This window comes from Bison bison, unplaced genomic scaffold (assembly GCF_000754665.1).
Source record: "Bison bison bison isolate TAMUID 2011002044 unplaced genomic scaffold, Bison_UMD1.0 scf7180017862931, whole genome shotgun sequence".
Lineage (NCBI taxonomy): Eukaryota > Metazoa > Chordata > Mammalia > Artiodactyla > Bovidae > Bison > Bison bison.
Window position 1 is genome coordinate 31,816 of NW_011493503.1, and position 22,903 is coordinate 54,718.

Genomic DNA, 22,903 nt, shown 5'->3' on the forward strand with positions numbered 1-22,903 from the left:
TAAATATGATGCCTGACCACAAAAAGCGCTCCCCAAAGTGTTAGTTCTCATCTCCATCTCAACAGAAAAAAGGTGAGAGCGAGGGTAGAGAATGCAGGTTCCAGGTTTGGTCTTGGGAGCCAGAGGCTGGAACGCAATAGAATAGGAAACCGCCCCCACCTGACGTCCACCTCCACCTGGGCTGCTGGGACGGGGAAAGAGAACGTGAGGCTAGGGTAAGGGCTCGCGAAGACCCGGCGAAGGTGCGCTTGGAGGGGCGGGACGAGCTGAGCGAGACGGCCAGGAAGGACGCGCAGGAAACACGCACAGGGGGGGAAAGAGCGGGAGGCTAAGGAAAGGGCGCGCTCGCGGGGGGCGGGGCGCGCACGAGACCCCTGGGCACCTGACATTGCGCACTGCGGAGAAGCATGGCGTTGTTTCCTCGTTCAGCTGTTCCAGCCCTCAGGTTCTGGGGCCTGCGAGGTGCGCGGGCGTGGACCCGCTGGCCTCGGTTCGTTCCGGGCGGGGGCGGCTGCGGTGCCGGGCGGGGCCCAGGGAGGAGACCGACCCCCTCAGGCGAGCAGGGATGTCAGGCCCCCCTGTGTGGTCAGCGGGACGATTGGAGAACCTGAAAATGGCGAGTCACGGCTCAGGCGGCTCTGAAGGGCGTTCTGGAGTCCCGGACGGCAACGGTTTCTCGTTTCTTCCCAGGGGTATTTTGGACGTGTGTAAACAACACTTAATGTTCATTCTTGACATCCGGACCCCGTTTTAGTTAGATTCTGTTCTGTACCTTTTTTTTTTTCCACTTAACGTGTTTTGGGGTTACTTCCATTCTAAACTTAAATGCTTTCTGAGTCTTTTATGCTAATCTGTAGAATTCCATTCTTTGGACGTTTCATACTTAATTTAACCAGTCTCGTGTTGAAAATGTTTCTGATCTTTAGTTATTACAAATAGTGCTGTGTTGAATAACCTTGTTCGTACTCCACCTTTTGGATAAATCTCTAGTAGTGGAACTCCTGTGTCTACATTTTATTGCCCCACATAAACGTCGTGCAATTAATACTCCCACCAGCATATGTTCATACCCTTCCTCAGGTTCATACACAGGAGTTGCACATTTTGAATCCTTGTCTAGAAATCGGACGTACAAGTGGAAAAATCTTAAGACCATAGTTGTTAATCACAGTTGTTAGGAAACTAACTTCATGCCCAATAATGGACAAGTATTTCAGTAAATAGTGGTACATTCACTTAATGCCTTCTTACACAACTATCAAAAATACTGAAGAGTTTTAATAAAGAGATACCAAGGAGGAGTCTTTCTTTCATCCAAGAAACTTATCATCTACCAGACTGTTCCAGGTGCAGTGATGGAGCAGGGGTCAAATTGTTGCCTCCATGGAGCTTATTTCAGTTTCAGAATCTGCAGGCAGTTGTGTGGTTGGGGCATGGCTAAATAGTGACCTTATCAATCAGTAAATCCTTGCCACCACTTGCAGCCCAAACTGGAGGCATGAAGGTACCTGAGAAGAGCAGTTTGCTTGCATAGGCTGTCTACAATTTGAAATTTCTGCCCTTTGAGCTTGTATCTTAGGGGCTCCTGTTTGAAGGTGTCCTTTGTCTCCATTTCCCAAGCAGCATCTGTGCTTGCTCCTCAGCTTACCCCTACTCTCAGTAGATCTCATTCCATGGAGCATTTACTTTAAGTCATACACCTTCAGTATTTTCTAGACGTTTGGTTAAATTCAGTCCATGTGTTTTTCAGTGGCGGACATTTTACTTGTGTAAATGAGAAGTACACATTAAGTACCCTAAGTGATACCTTGCACTCGACTAGGCACTCAACAATGGGTTTTATTTCAATACCAGCGAGCAACTTTCGAGTTTTCCACAGACACCAACCGGATGTCAAATGTAACTGAACTCTGACTCCGTCAGCCTGGAGACAGCACCAGGTTCCGCAGGTTAGGGGCTCAGTCCCATAGGACGGACATCGCTTCAGCCACTGACCCAGGTCCACTTGTGCTTCTGACCCACTGACTACAGGTCGGAGCTTCCTGTGACCCCTCCTCTGATGTGATTAATTTGCTAGAGCCGCTCACAGAGTTCAAGAAACCGGTGTATTTAGTAGATTGCTAGTTTATTATAAAGGATATTAAAAAGTATGAATGAACAAGCCAATAAAGAGATACCCAGGCTGAGGTTTGGGAGAGTTCCAAATGCAGGAGCCTCTGTCCCTGTGGAGTTTGGGGCCTGGCACGTGGAAGCTTTCTGAACCTCTTGTTTTTGGGTTTTCATGGAGATTCCAACTCTCTAATTGTGGTTGGTTTCCCTGGCAACCATACCCCATCCTTAGGGGATTTCCAATAATCACCTCATTAACATAAATTCAGCCTAGTTGTAAGAGGCTTGTTATGAATAACAGGACACTTATTTCACTTCATAGCTCTGAAGGGATTTCAGGGCCTGAGGCCAAAAGACCAAATACTGTAACAAAAGGTGTTCCCATTGCTCTTAGGAAATTCTAAGGGTTCTGGGACTAAGACTGAAAATATATATTGTTAGATATAGTCAAAGCTATGGTTTTTCCAGTAGTCATATATGGATGTGAGAGTTGGACTATAACGAAAGCTGAGCGCCGAAGAATTGATGCTTTTGAACTGTTTGGAGAAGATTCTTGAGCATCCCTTGGACTGCAAAGCGATCCAAAGAGTCAATCCTGAAGGAAGTCAGTCCTGAATATTCATTGGAAGGACTGATGCTGAAGCTGAAACTCCAATACTTTGGCCACCTGATGTGAAGAACTGACTCACTGGAAAAGACTGAGGCTGGGAAATATTGAAGGCAGGAGTAGAAGGGGGTGACAGAGGATGAGATGGTTGGATGGGGTCACTGACTTGATGGACATGAGTTTGAGCAAGCCTTGGGAGTTGGTGATGGACCGGGAAGCCTGGCGTGCTGCAGTCCATGGGGTTGCAAAGAGACACAACTGAGCGGCTGAACTGAGCTGAATAGATATATATAATTCTAAATCACAGTATCACAACTTTCCTCTGATTCCTTTTGTATTCCCCATAATTTGCATTTGGAAGGAGCACAGAAATGTTTGGTTGAGGACCTTAGGTGAACAGATGTTCTTGACGCCATGTGAAGTGGACATTTAATAGCTGTGGTTGTAGCCAGAGCCATCTTTTCCCTTCCTAACTATGGTTTTCACTGGAAACCCCCCTTCGGAGATTTCATTGATGTACACTCAGGAGAGCTGCCTTGTCTGGTGCTTTTATGGAAGACTTGGGTGGAGGAGAACTTTCCTCAGAATCCATGGGCATCTCTGGAAGAGCATGGGGAGGAGTGGGAAAGCATTGTTTCTCTGCTGTATTTCCTGTACTTTCTGCTGGGAGATTTACAGCTGTGGGTTTTTTCAAAAGACTGTTGGAATAAGCTCTGGCTCCCTTGCTTTTGGCTTTGGCAGCCAAGGCTCAGGGTGCTGAGTGACTTAATGAGGCAATAGTGACTAGGGCTCTGACTCCCCTTTTGGTGCCCTCAGCCCTGCCTTCCCTTGCCAGTTCCTCTTTCTCATTACATACTTTTCTGAGGCCTGTTCTTTGGAAAACCAAGATGATGGTTTGCCAGGAGAGGCATCACAAGTGGACTGAGTGGCCAGTGAGCTCCTGAGTTGCACTGTCATTGACCTCAGAGTGGACTGTGCGAGGCAGCTGTGCAGTGTTACTTCAGGAGGGCAGGGGTGACAGGCCCTAAAGTGAAGAAGGGGAGCCAGAGTTGTCACTCTTCAGAGGAGGGCAAAGGTGACTTCTTACTGGGTTGGGCAGTGGCTTTATGAAGGAGTGGCCTTGGCTCTGGGAGATTCTAGACATGCTGAGGGGTAAAAAGGTCTTTTCAGGTAAAGGAGCTGGGTTTAGAGTGAGTACAAACCAGGAAAAGAGAGGTCTATGAGAGGGAGTAGCGGGCCTGAAACTGTCACTGGGGTGGGGTGTGTGGTGCTAAGATGCTCTGGCGCTGTGGGGTCCGAGGGCATCAGGGAGAACCTCAGCAGCAGGGTGTGAGCAGGTGAGTGTGCAGATTGTGCAGGAGCGAAAGGAAAACCAGAGACAACGGGCAAACAAAGTGAGCTAGGACCACACTCCTGGAAGATAAGCTCTGGATTGTCCTGGCCTGTATCTGAAGATATGCTTTTAGGGTGCTTATTTCTTACCTGTATCACAAATGATAAAATAAATACTCTCTTTCCTCTTTTTGTGTCTGTATTCACTTTAGATTTATCAATCATTTGGGGTGGGTTTTCGTTTCAGTTTGTTTAATCTCTTCCTGTCAGGGTGGAGGGGTCTATACTGAGGGCCGAAGTCCTAGCTGTGGGACATCAGGGCCTTCTGGAAGATGGGCGTGGTGGCTGCCAGCCTTGGGGTGAGAGGCAGATGCTCTGTGGAGTGGGGCTGGCCGTCTTGAACTCTGGACAGGTTGCCAACATGCTACCAGCAGGTGATGAAGTTGTGTAGCTCAGGTAGATGCCCAATGAGGCCCTGAGAGCAGATCAGGCAGTCTGGCGCCTTCAGGCCCGCACTGGGCTCTGCCTGTGCGCCCTGCGGCTGCAGACTTGCCTCAGGTGGGCGTGTCCAGGTGCTGCGCCTGTTGTGCAGCTTGTGTTGTCTCTGTCGTCTTTCTGGTGCTTCCTGGTTGTGGAGCCTCTTAGTCCTGATGCCTCTCCGAAGCCTGTGGCATCTTTATTGTGTGTTTTGCTCTTTTTCTCTTGTGGAAGACTATCTCATACTCCAAACAGTATTGTGAGTGTCTCAGCTCCTGGCTTCTGCAGATGACCTGAGACTCCTGGAGTTTTGCAAGGTAACCCCCAGCTCCAGTCGGCTCTTGCCTTGCCTGGGTTGTTTCATATGTTTGGCTGCTATAAAAAATGAGCAGCCTTCTGAATGGCTGCGAACATAGAAGATGGAGGCTCTGCAGCTGTTTGAATCCCTCGGTGTCAGGATATGAGTGTTTCTTTTTGGAATGGTGTCTTGAACCTACTTAATTAACATTCTGTTAATATTTGGCAAAGATGGGTACAGTAAAGGACAGAAATGGTATGGACCTAACAGAAGCATAAGATATTAAGAAGCGGTGGCAAGAATACACAGAAGAACTATACAAAAAAGAGCTTCATGACCCAGATAACCACGATGGTGTGATCACTCACCTAGAGCCAGACATCCTGGAAGGTGAAGTCAAGTGGGCCTTAGAAAGCATCACTACGAACAAAGCTAGTGGTAGGCGATGGAATTCCAATGGAACTATTTCAAATCCTAAAAGATGATGCTGTGAAAGTGCTTCACTCAAAATACCAGCAAATTTGGAAAACTCAGCAGTGGCCACAGGACTGGAAAAGGTCAGTTTTCATTCCAATCCCAAAGAAAAGCAACGCCAAAGAATGTTCAAACTACCGCACAATTGCACTCATCTCACATGCTAGCAAAGGGATGCTCAAAATTCTCCAAGCCAGGCTTCAACAGTACATGAAATGTGAACTTCCATATGTTCAAGCTGGATTTAGAGAAGGCAGAGGAACCAGATATCAAACTGGTTTGATCATCATCAAAAAAGCAAGAGAGTTCCAGGAAAACATTTACTTCTACTTTATTGACTATGCCAAAGCCTTTGACTGTGTGGATCACAGCAAACTTGTAGAAAATTCTTAAAGAAATGGAAATACCAGACCCACCTTACCTGCCTCCTGAGAAATCTGTATGCAGGTCAAGAAGCAACAGTTAGAACTGGACATGGAACAACAGACTGGTTCCAAATTGGGAAAGGAGTACAACAAGGCTGTATATTGTCACCCTGCTTATTTAACTTATGTGCAGAGTACATCATGTGAAATGCCAGGCTGGATGAAACTCTAGCTGGAATCAAGATTGCCAGGAGGAATATCAAGAACCTCAGATATGCAGATGATACCACCCTTATGACAGAAAGGGAAGAAGAAATAAACAGCCTCTTGATGAAAGTGAAAGAGGAGAGTGAAAAAGTTGGCTTAAAGCTCAATATTCAGAAAACGAAGATCATGGCATCTGGTCCCATCACTTCATAGCAAATAGATGGGGAAACAATGGAAACAGAGACTTTATCTTTTTTGGGGCTCCAAAATCACTTCAGATTGTGACTGCAGCCATGAAATTAAAAGACATTTGTTCCTTGGAAGAAAAGCTATGACCAACCTAGACAGCATATTAAAAAGCAGAGATGTTACTTTGCTGACAAAGGTCTGTTTAGTCAAAGCTATGGTTTTTCCAGTAGTCATGTTTGGATGTGAGAGTTGAACTATAAAGAAAGCTAAGTGCCAAAGAATTGATGCTTTTGAACTGTGGTGTTGGAGAAGACTCTTGAGAGTCCCTTGGACTGCAAAGAGATCCAGCCAGTTCAATCCTAAAGGAAATTAGTCCTGAATATTCATTGGAAGGACTGATGCTGTAGCTGAAACTCCAATACTATGGCCACCTGATGCAAAGAACTGACTCATTGGAAAAGACCCTGATGCTGGGAAAGATTGAAGGCGGGAGGGGAAGGGGATGACAGAGGATGAGATGGTTGAATGGCATCACCGACTCAATGGACATGAGTTTGAGCAAGCTCCAGGAGTTGGTGATGGACAGGGAAGCCTGGTGTACTGAAGTCAGTGGGGTCACAAAAAATCGGATGTGGCTAAGTGACTGAACTGAATATTTGGCGTAAAGTCTGAGATGTTTAATTTGCTTTAAATGTCACTGAGTATTTGTCACATCCTTTCTATGTTAGGGTGTATGGCTCTGCAGAGAGCATCCCCAGATGTCTTGGCTCTAGCTTGAGCCTTCACTAGCTTTTGATAACAGGAATTGTGAAATGATACTTTTCTGAAATTTTTGCTCCCAAATAGATCTTGATTTCAGAGTTTCTGTTTTATCCCACGATAAGAAAGATGGTCGTTTGTGGGGTGGGAAGGAAGTGTAGTCATTCTTAGTGGTGGGGTTGGTGGAAGGCAGACATTGCTCATTCTTGCCGGCATCAGCTCGATTATCATCGGTTACCTGGCTGCTCTCCTTTTCTATCAGTATTCCAGGTGGAGGATGGTCCATATCTTGTTTTGCTGGTGCCTCAAGTGACACTGGAGGGGGAGGCCACAGTCAGAAGAAGTTTCTCCTGCAGGACATCGCTGAGCTGATTAAGACCAGAGCCTGCCAGAAGGTGGTGGTCATGGTGGGGGCCGGCATCAGCACACCCAGCGGCATCCCAGACTTCAGGTGCCTTGCACTCCCAGAGCTTGTCCCACAGCTCCCTCCACTCCCTGCTGTCTCTTGAATGGCTCAGAGCCTCTCGCTTCTCTCTGCAGGTCTCCAGGGGTTGGCTACTACAGCATCCTCCAGCAGTACAAGCTCCCCTACCCTGAGGCCATTTTTGAGCTCTCCTTTTTCTTTCATGACCCCAAGCCATTTTTCACTTTTGCCAAGAAGCTGTACCCTGGGAACTATAGGCCCAATGCTACTCACTACTTCCTCCGATTGCTACACGAGAAGGGGCTGCTTCTGCGGCTCTACACCCAGAACATCGACGGGCTCGAGAGAGGTGAGCCTTGCTCCTGTTCCACACCTTTTCGCTCCCGCAGGGAAGGCTCAGGTGCCTGTTTCTAGGTAGGGCTGAGGCCTAGTTCTTATTCCCCATCCTTGTGGCTGATTTTGACCCAAGAAGTTTTGCCATCATCTCCAGCAAAAATGTCCTCTTTGTGTTTTAAGTATCACTGTTAAGACCTCATTGGTGGACCCACTTTCTAGGTCGTGAGTTTGGGATAGAGCTAAAGTTGACATTGGGAGCTTCTGGTTTTGTTGATCTGATGGTTTTCTTTTTTCAAGTTTTCATTATGGAATTTTTTAAGCACACAGTGAGATGTATGTGATGAATGCTCATGGCCTCGTTATCTCATCATGGCCAGGCCTGTTTAACCTGTGTCCTACCCCCATCTTCTCTCACCCCTGAGTATTTTGAAGCAAATACTCTTATCATAAATTTAATCTATAAATCCAGCAATGGGTATCTTTAGAAGGTAAAGACTTCTAAAACACAACCGTGATATCATTATCACAGAAAGAAGTCACTAACAGTTCCTTAATATCAAATTCAGTGTGGTGATTTCTTGACTGTGCCTAGATGGTGGCCACGCGCAGTGACTCGTGGGTCATGCTGACCTCTGGCCGTGCGCCCTGGAGAAGCAGTTGCTGACAGGCAGCTCCCAGCAAGCCAGTGGCAGCTCAGCCAGGCTACAGATGTGTTGTGAATTGAAAAAAGGAGCTGTCTCAACTCCAGAAGAATGTTTACTTGCTAGAAGGACTCTACAACTTGGAACCGCATAGGCAGTGGGGATGATCTCTTTCCTGGAAATGCAGCAGCGCAGGCTTGTGGGAAGTGGGAGTGTGCGGCTGTGACCTTCACATGTGTAGAGTGGGGACGGTGGGGACATGGCAGCAAGAACCAGGTCTTCATACCAATGGCCTTCCAAAGCTCATGGTGGTAACAGAACTTGCACGATAAGTCACCTTTTGTTTGTTTTTCCACAGGTTTTTGGAAATGTATTTATATTAGCAGTATTTTCTTACTCTTGGTGTCTGTAGCATAGAAAATGTTTTTCTTGGTTGGGTGTAATTGGATCTAGACTTACGTCAAATGTTTTTCTACTGCGTTTTCACAGGCTTTTTTTTGCTATTCATTAATTAAAAAAAAGCCCTCACATTAACATGAATCAGCCATAGGTATATATGCGTCTGCTCCCTCTTGAGCCTCCCTCCCGCCTCCTGCCCCTGTAGGTTGCCACGGACGCCCGGCTGAGCTCCCCGAGTCATACAGGGAGCTATAAGAAGGAATGCGTCTGAGAGCGGGTTCTCACCGGTGGCCCAGTGTACAGTAGTGGCGTGTGTGTTTCCATGCCGCTCTCTCCATCTGTCCCATCCTCTCCTCCTCACCCTGTGTCCCTAAGTCTGTTCTTTATGTCTGCATCTCCACTGCTGCCCTGTAAATAGGTTCATCAGGACCATCGTTCTGGATTCCATATACATGCATTAATATATGATATTTGTTTTTCTGATTTACTTCACTGTATAATAGGCTCTAGGTCCATCCACCTCGTTAGCACTGACTCCAACGCATCCCTTGTTATAGCTAGTACTCCACTGTCTGCATGTACCACAGCTGCTTTATCCACTCGTCTGTCGATGGGCATCTGGGTTGCTTCTGTGTCCTAGCTATTTGTAGATGGTGGTGCAGTGAACATTGAGGTACTTGTGTCTTTTCAGTTATAGTTTCTCAGAGTTTATGCCCAGCAGTGGGACTGTTGGGTCATACGGTAGTTTTATTCAGTTTTTTAGGAATCTCCATATTGTTTTCCATAGTGGCTGTATCAATGTACATTCCCACCAACTGTGTAAGAGGGTTCCCTTTCCCCTACATCCTCTCCAGCATTTATTGTTTGTAGATTTTTTTGATGATGGCCATTCTGACTGGTGTGAGGTGGTATCTCATTGTAGTTTTGGTTTGCAGTTTTTTAGTTATGAGTGATGCTGAGTATCTTTTCATGGGCTTCCCTGGTGGCTCAGATGGTGAAGAATCTGCCTGCCATGCAGGAGACTGGGTTCGATCCCTGAGTTGGGAAATTCCCCTGGAGAAGGGAATAGCAGCCCATTCCAGTATTCTTGCCTGGGAAATCCAATGGACAGAGGCTTCTGGTGGGCTATAGTCCATAGGGTTGCAAAAAGTGCCAGACACAACTGAGCAACTCACACACACACACACACACACACACACACACACTTACGAGCTATGTTGATAATTTTTTCCACGTGCTGTTAGACAGACTTTGTTTTAACTGTGATTTGGCTCCTTGTCAGAACCTCGTCACGGAGCTTATTCTGATCAGCGGGCTTTTGTCTGTGGGCTATAGAGCTAAGGCTTCCACGGAGGGCTGAGGCTTCTCCTGGGGGCCTGCCACGCCCAGAGGTGACGCTGAGGGGCTTGCGTCCCCGCCCCAGAGGCAGCAGCACTTACCTTCAGTTTGAATTTCAGCATCTGGCATCCCTGACTCAAAGCTCGTTGAAGCTCATGGATCCCTTGCCTCTGCCACCTGCACCGTCTGCCGAAGACCCTACCCAGGGGAGGACTTCTGGGTAAGTTGTCACAGAGACTTCTTTTCCTCTGCACTTCTCACTGGGAGTAACCTTGAGAAGTGGTATTTTATAAGCATTGTGTTGGAAGGACAACAGAACAGTAATACTATGAAAATGATTTTCTTAAATTTTAAAATAAAAAATCAATATTTACTTGTCAAAATTAAGGCAGTACAGACAACAAGGATTTACTGTACAGCACAGGGAACTATATTCAGTATCTTTGATAACCTGTAAGGGAAAAGAATAAAAAGAATATACACACATATGTGTGTATAGTTGAATCACTTTGCTATCAGCTGTACTTCAGTTATTTTTTAATGTGCAAGTCCTAACTCCCAGTATCTATAAATATAAACTTATTGGGCCATAGGATATTTGTAGATTAAAAAAAAATTAAGCAAATACAAAATATGTAGGGAAAAGTGAATCTGCCTTCTGACAGTTCCTGTAGCCCATTGGATATGTGTGTGTATATATAAACATACATGCACATTTCTGTGTACCTACACCCACACACAATTAGTTTTTTCCATTAATGGGATAACTAATATTCACATTGCTTTGTCCCTGAGCAAAATTTCATAGATACCTTGTGTCAGTAACTACAGCTCCGCTTACTGTTTTTGGTTAACTATAGAGCGTTGCTATTGTTCATTTGCTATGTCGTGTCTGACTCTTTGTGATACCGTGGACTGCAGCACGCCAGGATTCCCTGTCCTTCACTATCTCCCAGAGTTGGCTCAAACTCATGTCCCTTGAGTCACTGATGCCATCCAACCATCTCATCCTCTGTTGCCCCTTCGCTTCCTGCCCTCAATCTTTCCTTACCTCAGGGTCTTTTCCAATGAGTCAGTTCTTTGCATCAGGTGGCCAAAGTATTAGAGCTTCAGCTTAGCATCAGACCTTCCAATGAGTATTCAGGGTTGATCTCCTTTAGGATTGACTGGTTTGATCTCCTTGCTGTCCAAGGGACGCACAAGAGTCTTGTCTAGCACCACAGTTTGAAAGCATCAATTCCTCAGAGCTCAGCCTTCTTTATGGTCCAACTCTCACATCTGTACATGACTACTGGAAAAACCATAGCTTTGACTATATGGACTTTTGTTGGCAAAGTGATGTCTCTGCTTTCTAATACGCTGTTTAGGTTTTTCATTGCTTTTCTTCCAAGGAGCAAGTGTCTTTTAATTTCATGGCTGCAGTCACCATCCACAGTGATTTTTGAGCTCAAGAAAAAAAAGTCTGTCACTGTTCCATTTTTTTCCCCATCTATTTGCCGTGAAGTGATGGGACTAGATGCCATGATCTTAGTTTTCTGAATGTTGAGTTTTAAGCCAGCTTTTTCACAATACAGAGCCTTGATGTACTCCTTTCCCAATTTTGAACCAGTCCATTGTTTCATGTATGGTTCAAACTGTTGCTTCTTGACCTGCAAACAGGTTTCTCAGGAGGCAAGTAAGGTGGTCTGATATCCCCATCTCTTTAAGAATTTTCCACAGTTTGTTGTGATCCATACAGTCAAAGGCTTTAGTGTGGTCAGTTAAACAGAAGTAGATGTTTTTCTGGAATTACCTTGATTTCTCTGTGATACAACGGATATTAGCAATTTGATCTCTGGTTCCTTTGCCTTTTCTAAATCCAGCTTATACATCTGGAATTTCTCTGTTCACGTATTATTGCAGCCTAACTTGAAGGATTTTGAGCATTACTTTGCTGGCATGTGAAATGAGCGCAATTGTATGTTAATTTGAGCATTCTTTGGCAAAGCATTTCTTTGGGATTGGAATGAAAACTTAATCTTTTCCAGTCCTGTTGCCACTGCTGAGTTTTCTAGATCTTCTGGCATATTGAGTCTGGCTAATGTTTTGTCAATTTTGTTTATCTTCTCAAAGAACCGGCTTTTAGTTTTATTAATCTTTACTATTTTTTCTTTCATTTTTTTTCATTTATATGATTTATTTCCATACTAATTTTTTTTTTGTTCTTCTTTTTTGAGTTGTTTTAGGTGTAATGTTAGGCTATCTATTCGATGTTTTTCTTGTTTTTTAGAGGTAGGATTGTATTGCTACAGACTTCTCTCTTAGAACTGCTTTTGCTGCATCCCGTAGGCTTTGAGTTGTTGTGTTTTCATTGTCATTTGTTTTCAGAAATTTTTTGATTTCCCTTTTGATTTCTTCAGTAACCTGTTGCTTATTTAGAGATGTGTTGTTTAATCTCCAAGTGTTTCTTACAGTTTTTTTCTTGTAATTGATATCTAGTCTCATGGCATTGTGGTCGGAGAAGATGCTTGATACGATTTCAATTTTCTTAAATTTACTGAGATTTGATTTGTGACCCAAGATATGGTCTGTCCTGGAGAATGTTCCATGTCCACATGAGAAGAAGGTGTATTCTTCTGCATTTGGATGGAGTGTCTTGAGGAGATCAATGAGATCCATCTCATCTAATGTATCCTTTAAGACTCATGGTTCCTTATTAGTTTTCTGTTTTGATGATGTGTCCACTGGTGTGAGCGGGGTGGTAAAGTCTCCTGCTTTCGGTTTCTGCCTTTACGTCTGTTGGTGTTCGTCTTACGTACTGCGGTGCTCCTGTGTTGGGTGCAGAGGTATTTACAGTTGTTATGTCTTCCTCTTGGGTCGATCCCTTGATCGTTATGCAGTGTCCTTCCTTATCTCTTGTAATACACTTTATTTTAAGATCTGTTTTATCTAATATGAGGATTGCTCCTCCAGCTTTCTTTTGCTTCCCATTTGTGTGGAATATATTTTTCCATCCTCTCCCTTTCAGTCTCTGTGTGTCTTCAGGTCTGAAGTGGGTTTCTTGGAGACAGCATATGTATGGGTCTTGTTTTTGTACCCATTCAGCCAGTCTGTGTCTTTTGGTTGGAGCATTTAATCCATTTTCCTTTAAAGTAATTATTGATACGTATGTTCCTATTGCCATTTTCTTAATTGTTTGGGGTTGATTTTTATCTTTTTTCTTCTATTTCTTGACTATATAAATCCTTTTAACATTTGTTTTAAAGCTGGTTTGGTGGTACTGAATTCACTTAACTTTTGCTTGTGTGAAAAGCCTTTTATTTCTCCATCAATTTTGAATGAGATCCTCGCCGGGCACAGTGGTCTTGGTTGTTGATGTTTCCCTTTCGGTACTTTAAACATATCCTGCCATCCCTTCTGGCCTGCAGAGTTTCTGCTGAAAGATCAGCTATTAAACATATGGGGTTTCCCTTGTATGTTACTTGTTGCTTTTCCCTTGTTGCTTTTAATGTTCTTTCTTTGAGTTTAGTCTTTGTTAGTTTGATTAGTGTGTGTCTTGGTGTGTTTCTCCTTTTGTTTATCCTGTATGCGACTCTTTGTGCCTCTTGGACTTGATTGACAATTTTCTCATATCCTTTCTTTTTCTCTTCTTCTTCTGGGACCCCTATAATTTGAATGTTGGTGCATTTGAGATCGTCCCAGAGGTCTCTAAGACTATCCTCAGTTCTTTTCATTCTTTTTACTTTATTCTGGTCTTCAGAAGTTATTTCCACCATTTTATCTTCCGGCTCACTGATTCATTCTTCTGCTTCAGATATTCTGCTATTGGTTCCTTCCAGGGTATGTTTAATTTCAGTAATTGCGTTGTTTGTTCCTGTATGTTTATTCTTTAATTCTTCTAGGTCTTTGTTAATTGACTCTTGCATTTTCTCCATTTTGTTTTCAAGGTTTTTGATCATCTTTGCTATAATTATTCTGAATTCTTTTTCAGGTAGTTTGCCTATTCCCTCTTCATTTATTTGGACTTCTGTGTTTCTAATTTGTTCCTTCATCTGTGTAGTATTTCTCTGACTTTTCATTATTTTCTTTTAACTTATTGTGTTTAAAGTCTCTTTTTCCCAGGCTTCAGTGTTGAATTCTTTCTTCCTTTTGGTTTCTGCCCTCCTAAGGTTGGTCCAGGGGGTTGTGTAAGCTTCCCATAGGGTGAGATATGCGCTGAGTCTTTTCTTTTTGTTGTCTGTTTGTTTTTCCTCTGCTGGGCAAGGCTGAGTGAGGTGGAGTCCTGTCTGCTGACGGCTGGGTTTGTACTTTTGCTTTGTTTGTTGCTTAGATGCGGCGCCCCGCACAGGGCGCTCCTGGTGGTTGGATGATGCCGGGTCTTATGTTCAGGTGGTTTCCTTTGTGTGAGTTCTCGCTATTTGAAACGCCCTAGGGTTAGTTCTCTGTTAGTCTAGCGTCTTGGAGTCAGTGTTCCACACCAAAGGCTCAGGGCTTGATCTTCAGTGCCGTCTCAGAGAGGGCCTGGATGGAGGAGGACCGGCAGGCCAAAGCCGGGGGCCTGTAACACACAGTCTGGGAGAGTTCCCACGTGGACGCTGGAGGACCTCACACAGCGGCCTGGGCTAAAGGCAGGCAAGCACCGTGTCTCCTGTCCTCTAGACAGTGGTTCATCCAAGTGTGATCGCCAGACCTGCAGCCTTGGGCTCCTGTGAGCACGTGTTGGTGTCCCTGTGCTGTACTTTAGATTCCACATACAAGTGATATCATATGGTATTCAGTTTTCTCTGTCTGACTTCGCTTAGTATTATGATCTCTAGCTCCATCCATGTTGCTGCAAATGGCATTATTTAATTCTTTTTAATGGCTGAGTAATATACCATCGTGTATATATATACCATATCTTTTTAATCTTAGAATGGCTTTTTTTTTTTTAAGTAGAGTAAGGTAGAGTGGAAAATCTTAAATAAAGGTGAAACTGAAATAATGACATGGCACAGAATCCTGTCTTTTTTTAATTGAGATGAATTCACATAACATAAAATTAACCACTTTAAAGTCTACACTTTATTGGTATTTAGTATTTTCACTGTATTGTGCAAACACCACCTCTGTCTACTTCTGGAGTATTTTCATCACCCCCCAGGAAAACCCTGTATCCAGTAATCAGTCAACCTTAATTCCCTCCCTGAACCCAAGCCCTTAGCAACCACAGATCTTTATGATTATTCTTATTATTTTATTGAAGTATAGTCAAACTAGTCAATCCTAAAGGAAATCAACCCTAAATATTCATTGGAAGGACGGATGCTGATGCTGCAACTCCAATATTTTGGCCATCTGATACATGAAGAGCCAACCCATTGGAAAAGACCCTGATGCTGGCAAAGACTGGGGGCAGGAGGAGAAGGGGGCAATGGGCTGAGATGGTTGGATGGCATCATAGACTCAATGAACAGGAGTTTGTGCAAACTCCAGGAGATGGTGAGGGTCAGGGAAGCCTGGCGTGCTGCAGTCCATGGGGTTGCAGAGAGTGGCCACGACTGAGTGACTGAACGACGAATAGCAGTAGCTGGTTGGCAGTGTTGTTAGTTTCAAGTGTACAGCACAGGGATTCAGTTTATACGTGTGGATCCCTTTCAGACTCTTTTCCCATGTAGGTTATCACAGATTATGAGTTCCCTGTGCTATATAGTAGGTCCTTGTTGGTTATCTGTTTTATGTTTTACATTTAGTAGTGTGTATATTTTAAACTCCTGATTAATTCTCCCTACCACAGTTCCTCATTGGTAACCATAAATTTGTTTTTGAAATCTGTGTCTTTTTTTGTTTTGTAAATAAGTTCATTTGTATCATATAAAAAATTGGATTCCATATACAAGGGACACTACCTGATACGTGTCTGCGTCTGACTCAGTATGATAATCTCTAGGTTCATCTATGGTGCTGCAGATATCATTATTATTCTTTTTTAATGGTTGAGTTATATTCCGTTTGTGTGTGTGTGTGCCACATCTTCTTTATCCATTCCTCTGTCATTGTGTCAGTGTTTCATTTAGGTTGGCGATCATAATTTTGCCTTTTCCAGAACGTCGTAGAGTTGGAATAACACAGTGTGCGGCCTTCTCGTTGACTTCTTTCACTTAGCGTTATGTATTTAAGGTTCCGCCATGTCTTTTCATGGCCTGATCGCTGTTTTTTTTTTTTGAGGCTGAGTTGAAAAAGTTGGCTTAAAGCTCAACATTCAGAAAACTAAGATCATGGCATCTGGTCCCATCACTTCATGGCAAATAGATGGGGAAACAGTGGAAACAGTATCAGACTTTATTTTGGGGAGGCTCCAAAATCACTGCAGATGGTGATTGCAGCCATGAAATTAAAAGATGCTTAGTCTTTGGAAGGAAAGTTATGACCAACCTAGATAGCATATTTAAAAGCAGAGACATTACTTTGCCAACAGAGATCCGTCTAGTCAAGGCTATAGTTTTTCCAGTAGTCACGTATGGATGTAAGAGTTGGACGGTGAAGGAAGCTGAGTGCCCAAGAATTGATGCTTTTGAACTGTGGTGTTGGAGAAGACTCTTGAGAGTCCCTTGGACTGCGAGGAGATCCAACCAGTCCATCCTAAAGGAGATCAGTCCTGGGTGTTCATTGGAAGGACTGATGCCGAAGCTGAAACTCCAATACTTTGACCACCTCATGCAAAGAGTTGACTCATTGGAAAAGACCCTAATGCTGGGAAGGATTGGAGGCAGAAGGAGAAGGGGATGACAGAGGATGAGATGGCTGGATGGGCATCACTGACTTGATGGACATGGGTTGGGGATGGACTCCAGGAGTTGGTGATGGACAGGGAGGCCTGGCGTGCTGTGATTCATGGGGTCACAAAGAGTCGGACACGACTGAGCGACTGAACTGAACTGAATATTCCATTGTCTGGATGTAACACAGTTTGTTTATCCATTGGCCTACTAAAGGACACCTTGGTTAATTCCAGGTTTGGTAATTATGAGTAAAGTTGTTACAAACATCCACATGCAGGTTTTCTGTGGATGTGTTTTCAGCTCTTTGGGTAAATACCAGGCACTGTGACTGCTGACCCTGTGCTAAGACAGTGTTTAGTCTGTGTCTTCCAAAGTGGCCGCCCCATTTTGCATTTCTAGCCACAGTGAATGTGAGTTCCTGTTGCTCTGCATCAACAACACTTGGTGTTGATTTTGGCCGTTCTTGTAGGTGGATAGTGGTATCTCATTGTTTTAATTTGCAGTTTCCTAGTGACACATAACAGAGAAGGCAATGGCACCCCACTCCAGTACTCTTGCCTGGAAAATCCCATGGATGGAGGAGCCTGGTGGGCTGCGTTCCATGGGGTCGCTGAGAGTCGGACATGACTGAGCGACTTCACTTTCATGCATTGGAGATGGAAATGGCACCCACTCCAGTGTTCTTGCCTGGAGAATCCCAGGGACGGGGGAGCCTGGTGGGCTGCCGTCTCTGGGGTCGCAGAGTCGTATGGGGTCGCAGAGTCGGACATGACTGAGTGACTTAGCAGCAGCAGTAGCAGCAGTGACATATAATGTGGAAGTTGTTTCTTATACTCATTTGCCATCTGTATCTTTTTTGGTGAGGTCTTGGGCCCATTTTTAAATTGAGTTGCCTATTTTCTTATTGCTGAGCTTTAAGAATTCTTTGCATTATCAGATTTGTCTTCTGCAAGTATTCTCTCCTAGTCTGTGACTTCTCTCATCCTCTTGACGTTGTCTTTCACAGAGGAGAAGTTTTTCATTTTAATGAAGTCTGATTTACCATGTTTTCCTTTCCGTGATCATCTTTTTCCATATTGTATTGGCTAGTCTGAGTCTCCTGCTTTCTGTATAAACTTGGGAAGCACTTTCGCTCTTCTCTGACTATCTGAGAGCTCCTGTCTGGGGGGTTTCGCGCTTCACTTTGTCTCCATGTTGTTGTTCGGCCCTCAGTTGTTTCTGACTCTTTGTGACCCTCTGGGCTTCTGTAGAGCTTTCTGAATCTGTAGTTTGATATCTTCTTCATTTTTGCTTAAAAAAACCCAAGCCCTCAGTCATGGTAATTCCTCTGGACAGTGGCTGCCCCACGCATGTGGACCTTGTATTCCCTCTTTAGACCCTGGGTTAAAACATCTGAGATGAGCTCACGCTCTGCCCAGAAGCCTTGGCCACTCTTTTCTGCGTCCTGTCTTGTTCCCCTGGGTGCTGCATTCTGAGTCTTCCTCCTGATCTACTTTCCAGTTGATTGATACACTGTTCTTCCATAGAGGATAAAGCCCCTCCACTGAGCTTTAATTTTCAGTACTGTACATTTTATTACTTCAAGTCCTATCTGGTTCCTTTCCAAATCCACTGCAATACTTTGTATAGCTTTTTATCTCCAACAAGTATTTCAAACCTGTCCTTTAAAAAATTTAAGCATAATACAGTTTTATCTGGATCTGCTAATATCTAAAGTCTTTGAACAGTCTGTTTCTTTTGTCTGTTGTTTCTGCTGCTCCTTACTGGGTTCAGCCTGCAAAAACAAATTTGCATTAGCAGTAAAGGTTTACCTTATAAGGCAAGTGTCTTTTCCCTTAGTTTCCTCTTCTGATGTCTAGCCCAAGCATGAACAAGTGTAGCAGGATATGACGACTCACACTGCTCCACCGTGGCCTGCAAGTAGGAGGTCTGTGGATGGTGTTGAGAGTCGTGACTCCAGCCAGTGAGTTCAAGCTGACCTGAATGTCTTCAGGGCTAAGGTCACGTCAGGATCGCTTCAGCTGAAATCAGGGACAAATTTATACAGTCGTTTTCACTGACTAACACCTGTTGTAAGCCAGATACCTACAGAGTGCTGCTGAGGACTATCTAAGTAGTACAGTTGACTTTGAACATGGGTTTGAACTGTGTGGGTCCACTCATACGTGGATTTTTAAGAAAATAACTGTGAACTCTAGGACTATATGATCCACAGCTGATTGAATCACGATACAGAACCACAGATATGGAGGAACCATGTGTACAGAGGGCTTAACCTACATTTTGTGCAGATTTCAGTTGTGCAAAGGGTTGTTGCCCTGGCCCCTGCGTTGTTTGAGGGTCGGCTGGGTTTTCTCACCAGCTGAGTGTCTCTGACAAGCGCTCCTGCAGAGTGCAGAGCATAGTGTTCAGTGTGTCAGATGTCACGTAGTATCCAAGATCTGCTTTCAAATACTGCGACCTCAAAACAAAAAACTTACTGCCATCTCCCCAGACTCTGGGGGCTGTATGAGATAAAGCTGGCAGTGTTAATAGCTGCTGAAGCTGGGTTCTCCATACACAGGGCCTCACTGTGCTACCGTCTCGCTGTTGGGACTGTCTGACGCGTCCTCAGTGAGAAGTTGGTTTTCCCTTTTCAAGTGTGCCGTGTGGCTCCCTTGGCCCACTCTCTCCGTGTCACCAGGCCGACGTGATGGTGGACAGGGTCCCCCGCTGCCCCGTCTGCTCTGGCGTCACGAAGCCTGACATCGTGTTCTTCGGGGAGCCGCTGCCTGCTAGGTTCCTGCTGCATCTGGCTGACTTCCCCATGGCAGACCTGCTGCTCATCCTTGGGACCTCCCTGGAGGTTTGTCAGCAGGCCTAATGGTGCACAGATGTGTGGGGAGGAGGCTAGCGAGACAAGGCAGAGGAAGTGAGGGCTGGTGGGACACTCTGGGGCCCTACCTTTGGAATATGAGTGGATTCATCATGTGAGGAAGCAGTGGTGTTCCAGGCCGAGAGAGCAGCAGTCTGCGTGGGAGGACGGGGGGAAGGAAGGTGTCCAGAGTGTGGGTGGGCACGACGCGTGAGGGCAAAGATGTCAGGCAGGAGCAGGCTTCCAAGGTCACATCTATCACAGAGACCGATTTTCTGTAGAAGCAGTGAAACCAGGGGTGTATCTGGTCATCCTTGAGATCAGAGAGATCTGGGAACAGGATGAATTGAGCACATGTCCAGGAGGCTGAGCATAGTCACACTTGGGGACTGTGCGAGATGGCAGGGGGAGGAGGGCTGGACTTCGAGCCTGGCGTCTCGAGGACTTTAAGAGGGAGGTGTCTGTCTCTCCTGTGGGAGGTCAGGGCCTTTGCTGAGGAGTCTGGATTGGGGTTGCTGAATTCAGTTCTGCACATGCGTTTGAGGTGCTTGGGAGATGCATCTGGACTGGACGTTCAGGAAACTTCTAAAGGCTGTGATGAGACCCTGAAGGCACTGTGCCTGACTGGATTCAGGCACTACGGGGGCAGAGGGGCCAGAAAGACCTGTGCCCAGGCCTCCAACCAGCTAGAGACTCAGAGCTCTGTGTGTTTTCCCTGAGTTTGCCAGGCCCTGTTATAGCGGGTGCCTCGGGAGCCCCTCAGTGGCGGTCCCTCTGAGGGTCGGGCACTTGCCCTCAGGGAGCAGGAACAGATAGATGGGCTGTCATGTCCCTGGTGAGCCGGGAGAAGACACTGCGTGGACGGGGAGGGCAGGTGAGATGGTGTGGGTGAACTTCAGCAGGGAGACTGCAGGAGCCAGGAGAGCAAGGGGCGTGGATGAGAGGCAGGCTCCGGGGAGGGGGAGACGCAAGGCTGCTGAGACCAAGCAGCAGGAGCGCTAGCGCAGAAGTGAAGCGGTGCCGGGTTTTCTCCGTATCCACGGTCTCACCTTGGTCAGGCAGTACCTCCAGGGCCTCAGGGACTGTGGCACAAAGGTCCTGAGGGCCTGGGAAAGTGGGCGCCCGCTCCTCATGTTTGGGCAATTTTTCAGGTGGAACCTTTTGCCAGCTTGTCCGATGCTGTGCGGAGCTCGGTGCCCCGACTGCTCATCAACCGGGACTTGGTGGGGTCCTTGGCTAGGAATCCTCGGGGCAGGGACGTGGCCCAGCTGGGGGATGTGGTCCATGGTGTGAAAAGGCTGGTGGAGCTTCTCGGCTGGACAGACGACATCCAGGACCTCATCCAGAGGGAAACTGGAAAGGTATGGCCTGCTGCACGGTCACAGGAGGGGTCTCTTCTGCTCCGGGGTCTGGTTGACCTCGAGCAGAGCCCTGTTTGGCTAACACTGTCGCAGTAACAGGTAATGTTGCTGTTAACTCCACACCAGGCACCTCCGGGCCGTCTATGTGCTTATTACTGGGGTGCTCTGATTCTTATTCCCGCCATTTAGACATGCAGAAACTGCCACCTCGTGCCTGCTCTGAGGGCCGATGAGGGTCCAGGCCCACGGGGCTGTCGTTCTACAATCATCACACTTCAGCTCTTTGTACCCTAAGCTGAAGGAGCACCACACAGCTTCAGGCTAAGATGTGGTTCTCAAGTTCTCTGAACCAGTATGGGATGATGCTTTTAGGACAGTGTGAGAGCCATTGACTTATCTACTGGCGGTAGTAAGCCAGAGCCTTCATTGCTCTAGATATCAAACCTCCTACAAGTGAAGTTTCCCATGAGAATCAGTTGGCACGCATAGCCTTCACGTGAGGGGTTATTTTCTACAGGGGCAGCATTACACGTTGAAGCCCGTCTCTCAAGAGGATTGTTCACGATTACAGCCGGGTGTAGCACTGCCCCAGGTGGACCTCACCAGAGCGCTCATGGCTTCGTCTCGGGAAACCTCCCTGCCTTTGGCTGTGCCCTGCCTCAGGGCTTCAGCGCCACGGGTCGGCCCTTTCATCTCCACTGGCAAAAGCCCCCAGCCTCTGGCTATAATAGGCTATTTTCTTACCAGTTTGGACCAAAGTGAGCATATGAGGCTTTCTAAGGCTATGAGAACTTGCAGTATATGTTTTCATGGAGTTAGACATCATTGCCCCTCAATCCAGAGTCTGGCTCTTAAGGATTAGCTAAAGGGTGGTGTCACTTCTCAGTTCATTGGAGGAAATAAAGACCATCGTGTCTGTCACACTGCTGTATCACCTAGTAAAGTCCAGCTAACACGACACTTTCACTTTGTCTCCAGAGGAACAGTAGCAGATGCCTCACTCACAGGGGAGTAGAGGCCTCGGTCATATCCACTTGGCAGCTTACACAGGAGCCTTTCCTTACCTAGGGACTGACTTCCTCCTTTCATATAGTCACAAGTCAAGTAGTCGCTATGGGCTTTTGGAATTAGTCCTAAAGGATTTGACCTGAGCCATTTTCTAGTTCCAGAGAAATTTGTGTACTGTTATGATTTTAGGGGTTTATTTTAAAAGAGTTGCTGCCCAAGAGTAAACACTAAGGGGTGAATGGAAGTGAAAGGTGGATCTCTTCCAAATAGTGAATGTTCTTGAGCACGTGCGCCTCAGTATGTCTGTACTGGTTACTTAAGCAAAGCCCTACTAGCCGCCCAGTTTTGCCCAGCCCTGCTTGGCATCATCTTAACTTGGCTGCATAGCATTTGCAGACAGAAAAGCTTCCATTTCACGGAACTTTGATTCCAGGCCCTCGCACGTGCCCAGTGTTTTCAGTAACCGACATCCTCTTTGTGTTCCAGTTTGATGGCTGGGACAGACTGTGAGGAACGCCTCTCACACCAGAGGTTACTTGGGAGTCACCGCCCATTTCTGATGAAGACTTCTGCTTGAAGAAGAGCTCGGGCACGTTTACAAATTGTGGCTGAACCAGGACACGCAACCTGAGGCTGCCCCTGGAGTGTCTTCCCGGGTTGTAACCCCGTGCACTCAGGGCCACTCGCCACAGATTGACGGCGCTGCCTGGGCTGACGTTGCTGTTTAACTCTTCACGCTGCTGAAGCTCTCAATGTCAGAAGCTTTCTCCTGATGGCGAATCTCTTGAATCAGACTGCCTAGAACCCCAAGTTGGGATCCAGGTGAAGGGCAGGATCAACATCTGTCCATGGGGGTGAGCAGCTGCAGCCGCCTTCTGGGAGTGGGTCTGGGTCCCAGGTAACGCGCTAGTCTTCTGGCCTCTTTAGTAGGCTTATTTTTAGTCTGTCCTTCTTTTCCGGCATGAAATAAATTTTAACGTAGAAA

At 45.9% G+C, this 22,903-nt stretch overlaps 1 protein-coding gene across 1 annotated transcript; it reads left to right on the forward strand.

The window, feature by feature from the left end:
* The first annotated feature begins 358 nt into the window (after positions 1-358).
* Positions 359-22,903, forward strand: SIRT3 (sirtuin 3). The gene is made up of 7 exons (XM_010832932.1): positions 359-490; positions 7,080-7,268; positions 7,358-7,590; positions 10,075-10,175; positions 19,379-19,540; positions 20,701-20,910; positions 22,405-22,903. The coding sequence occupies exons 1-7, from the start codon at positions 408-410 to the stop codon at positions 22,426-22,428; spliced, it is 1,002 nt and encodes a 333-aa protein (XP_010831234.1). The 5' UTR covers positions 359-407; the 3' UTR covers positions 22,429-22,903.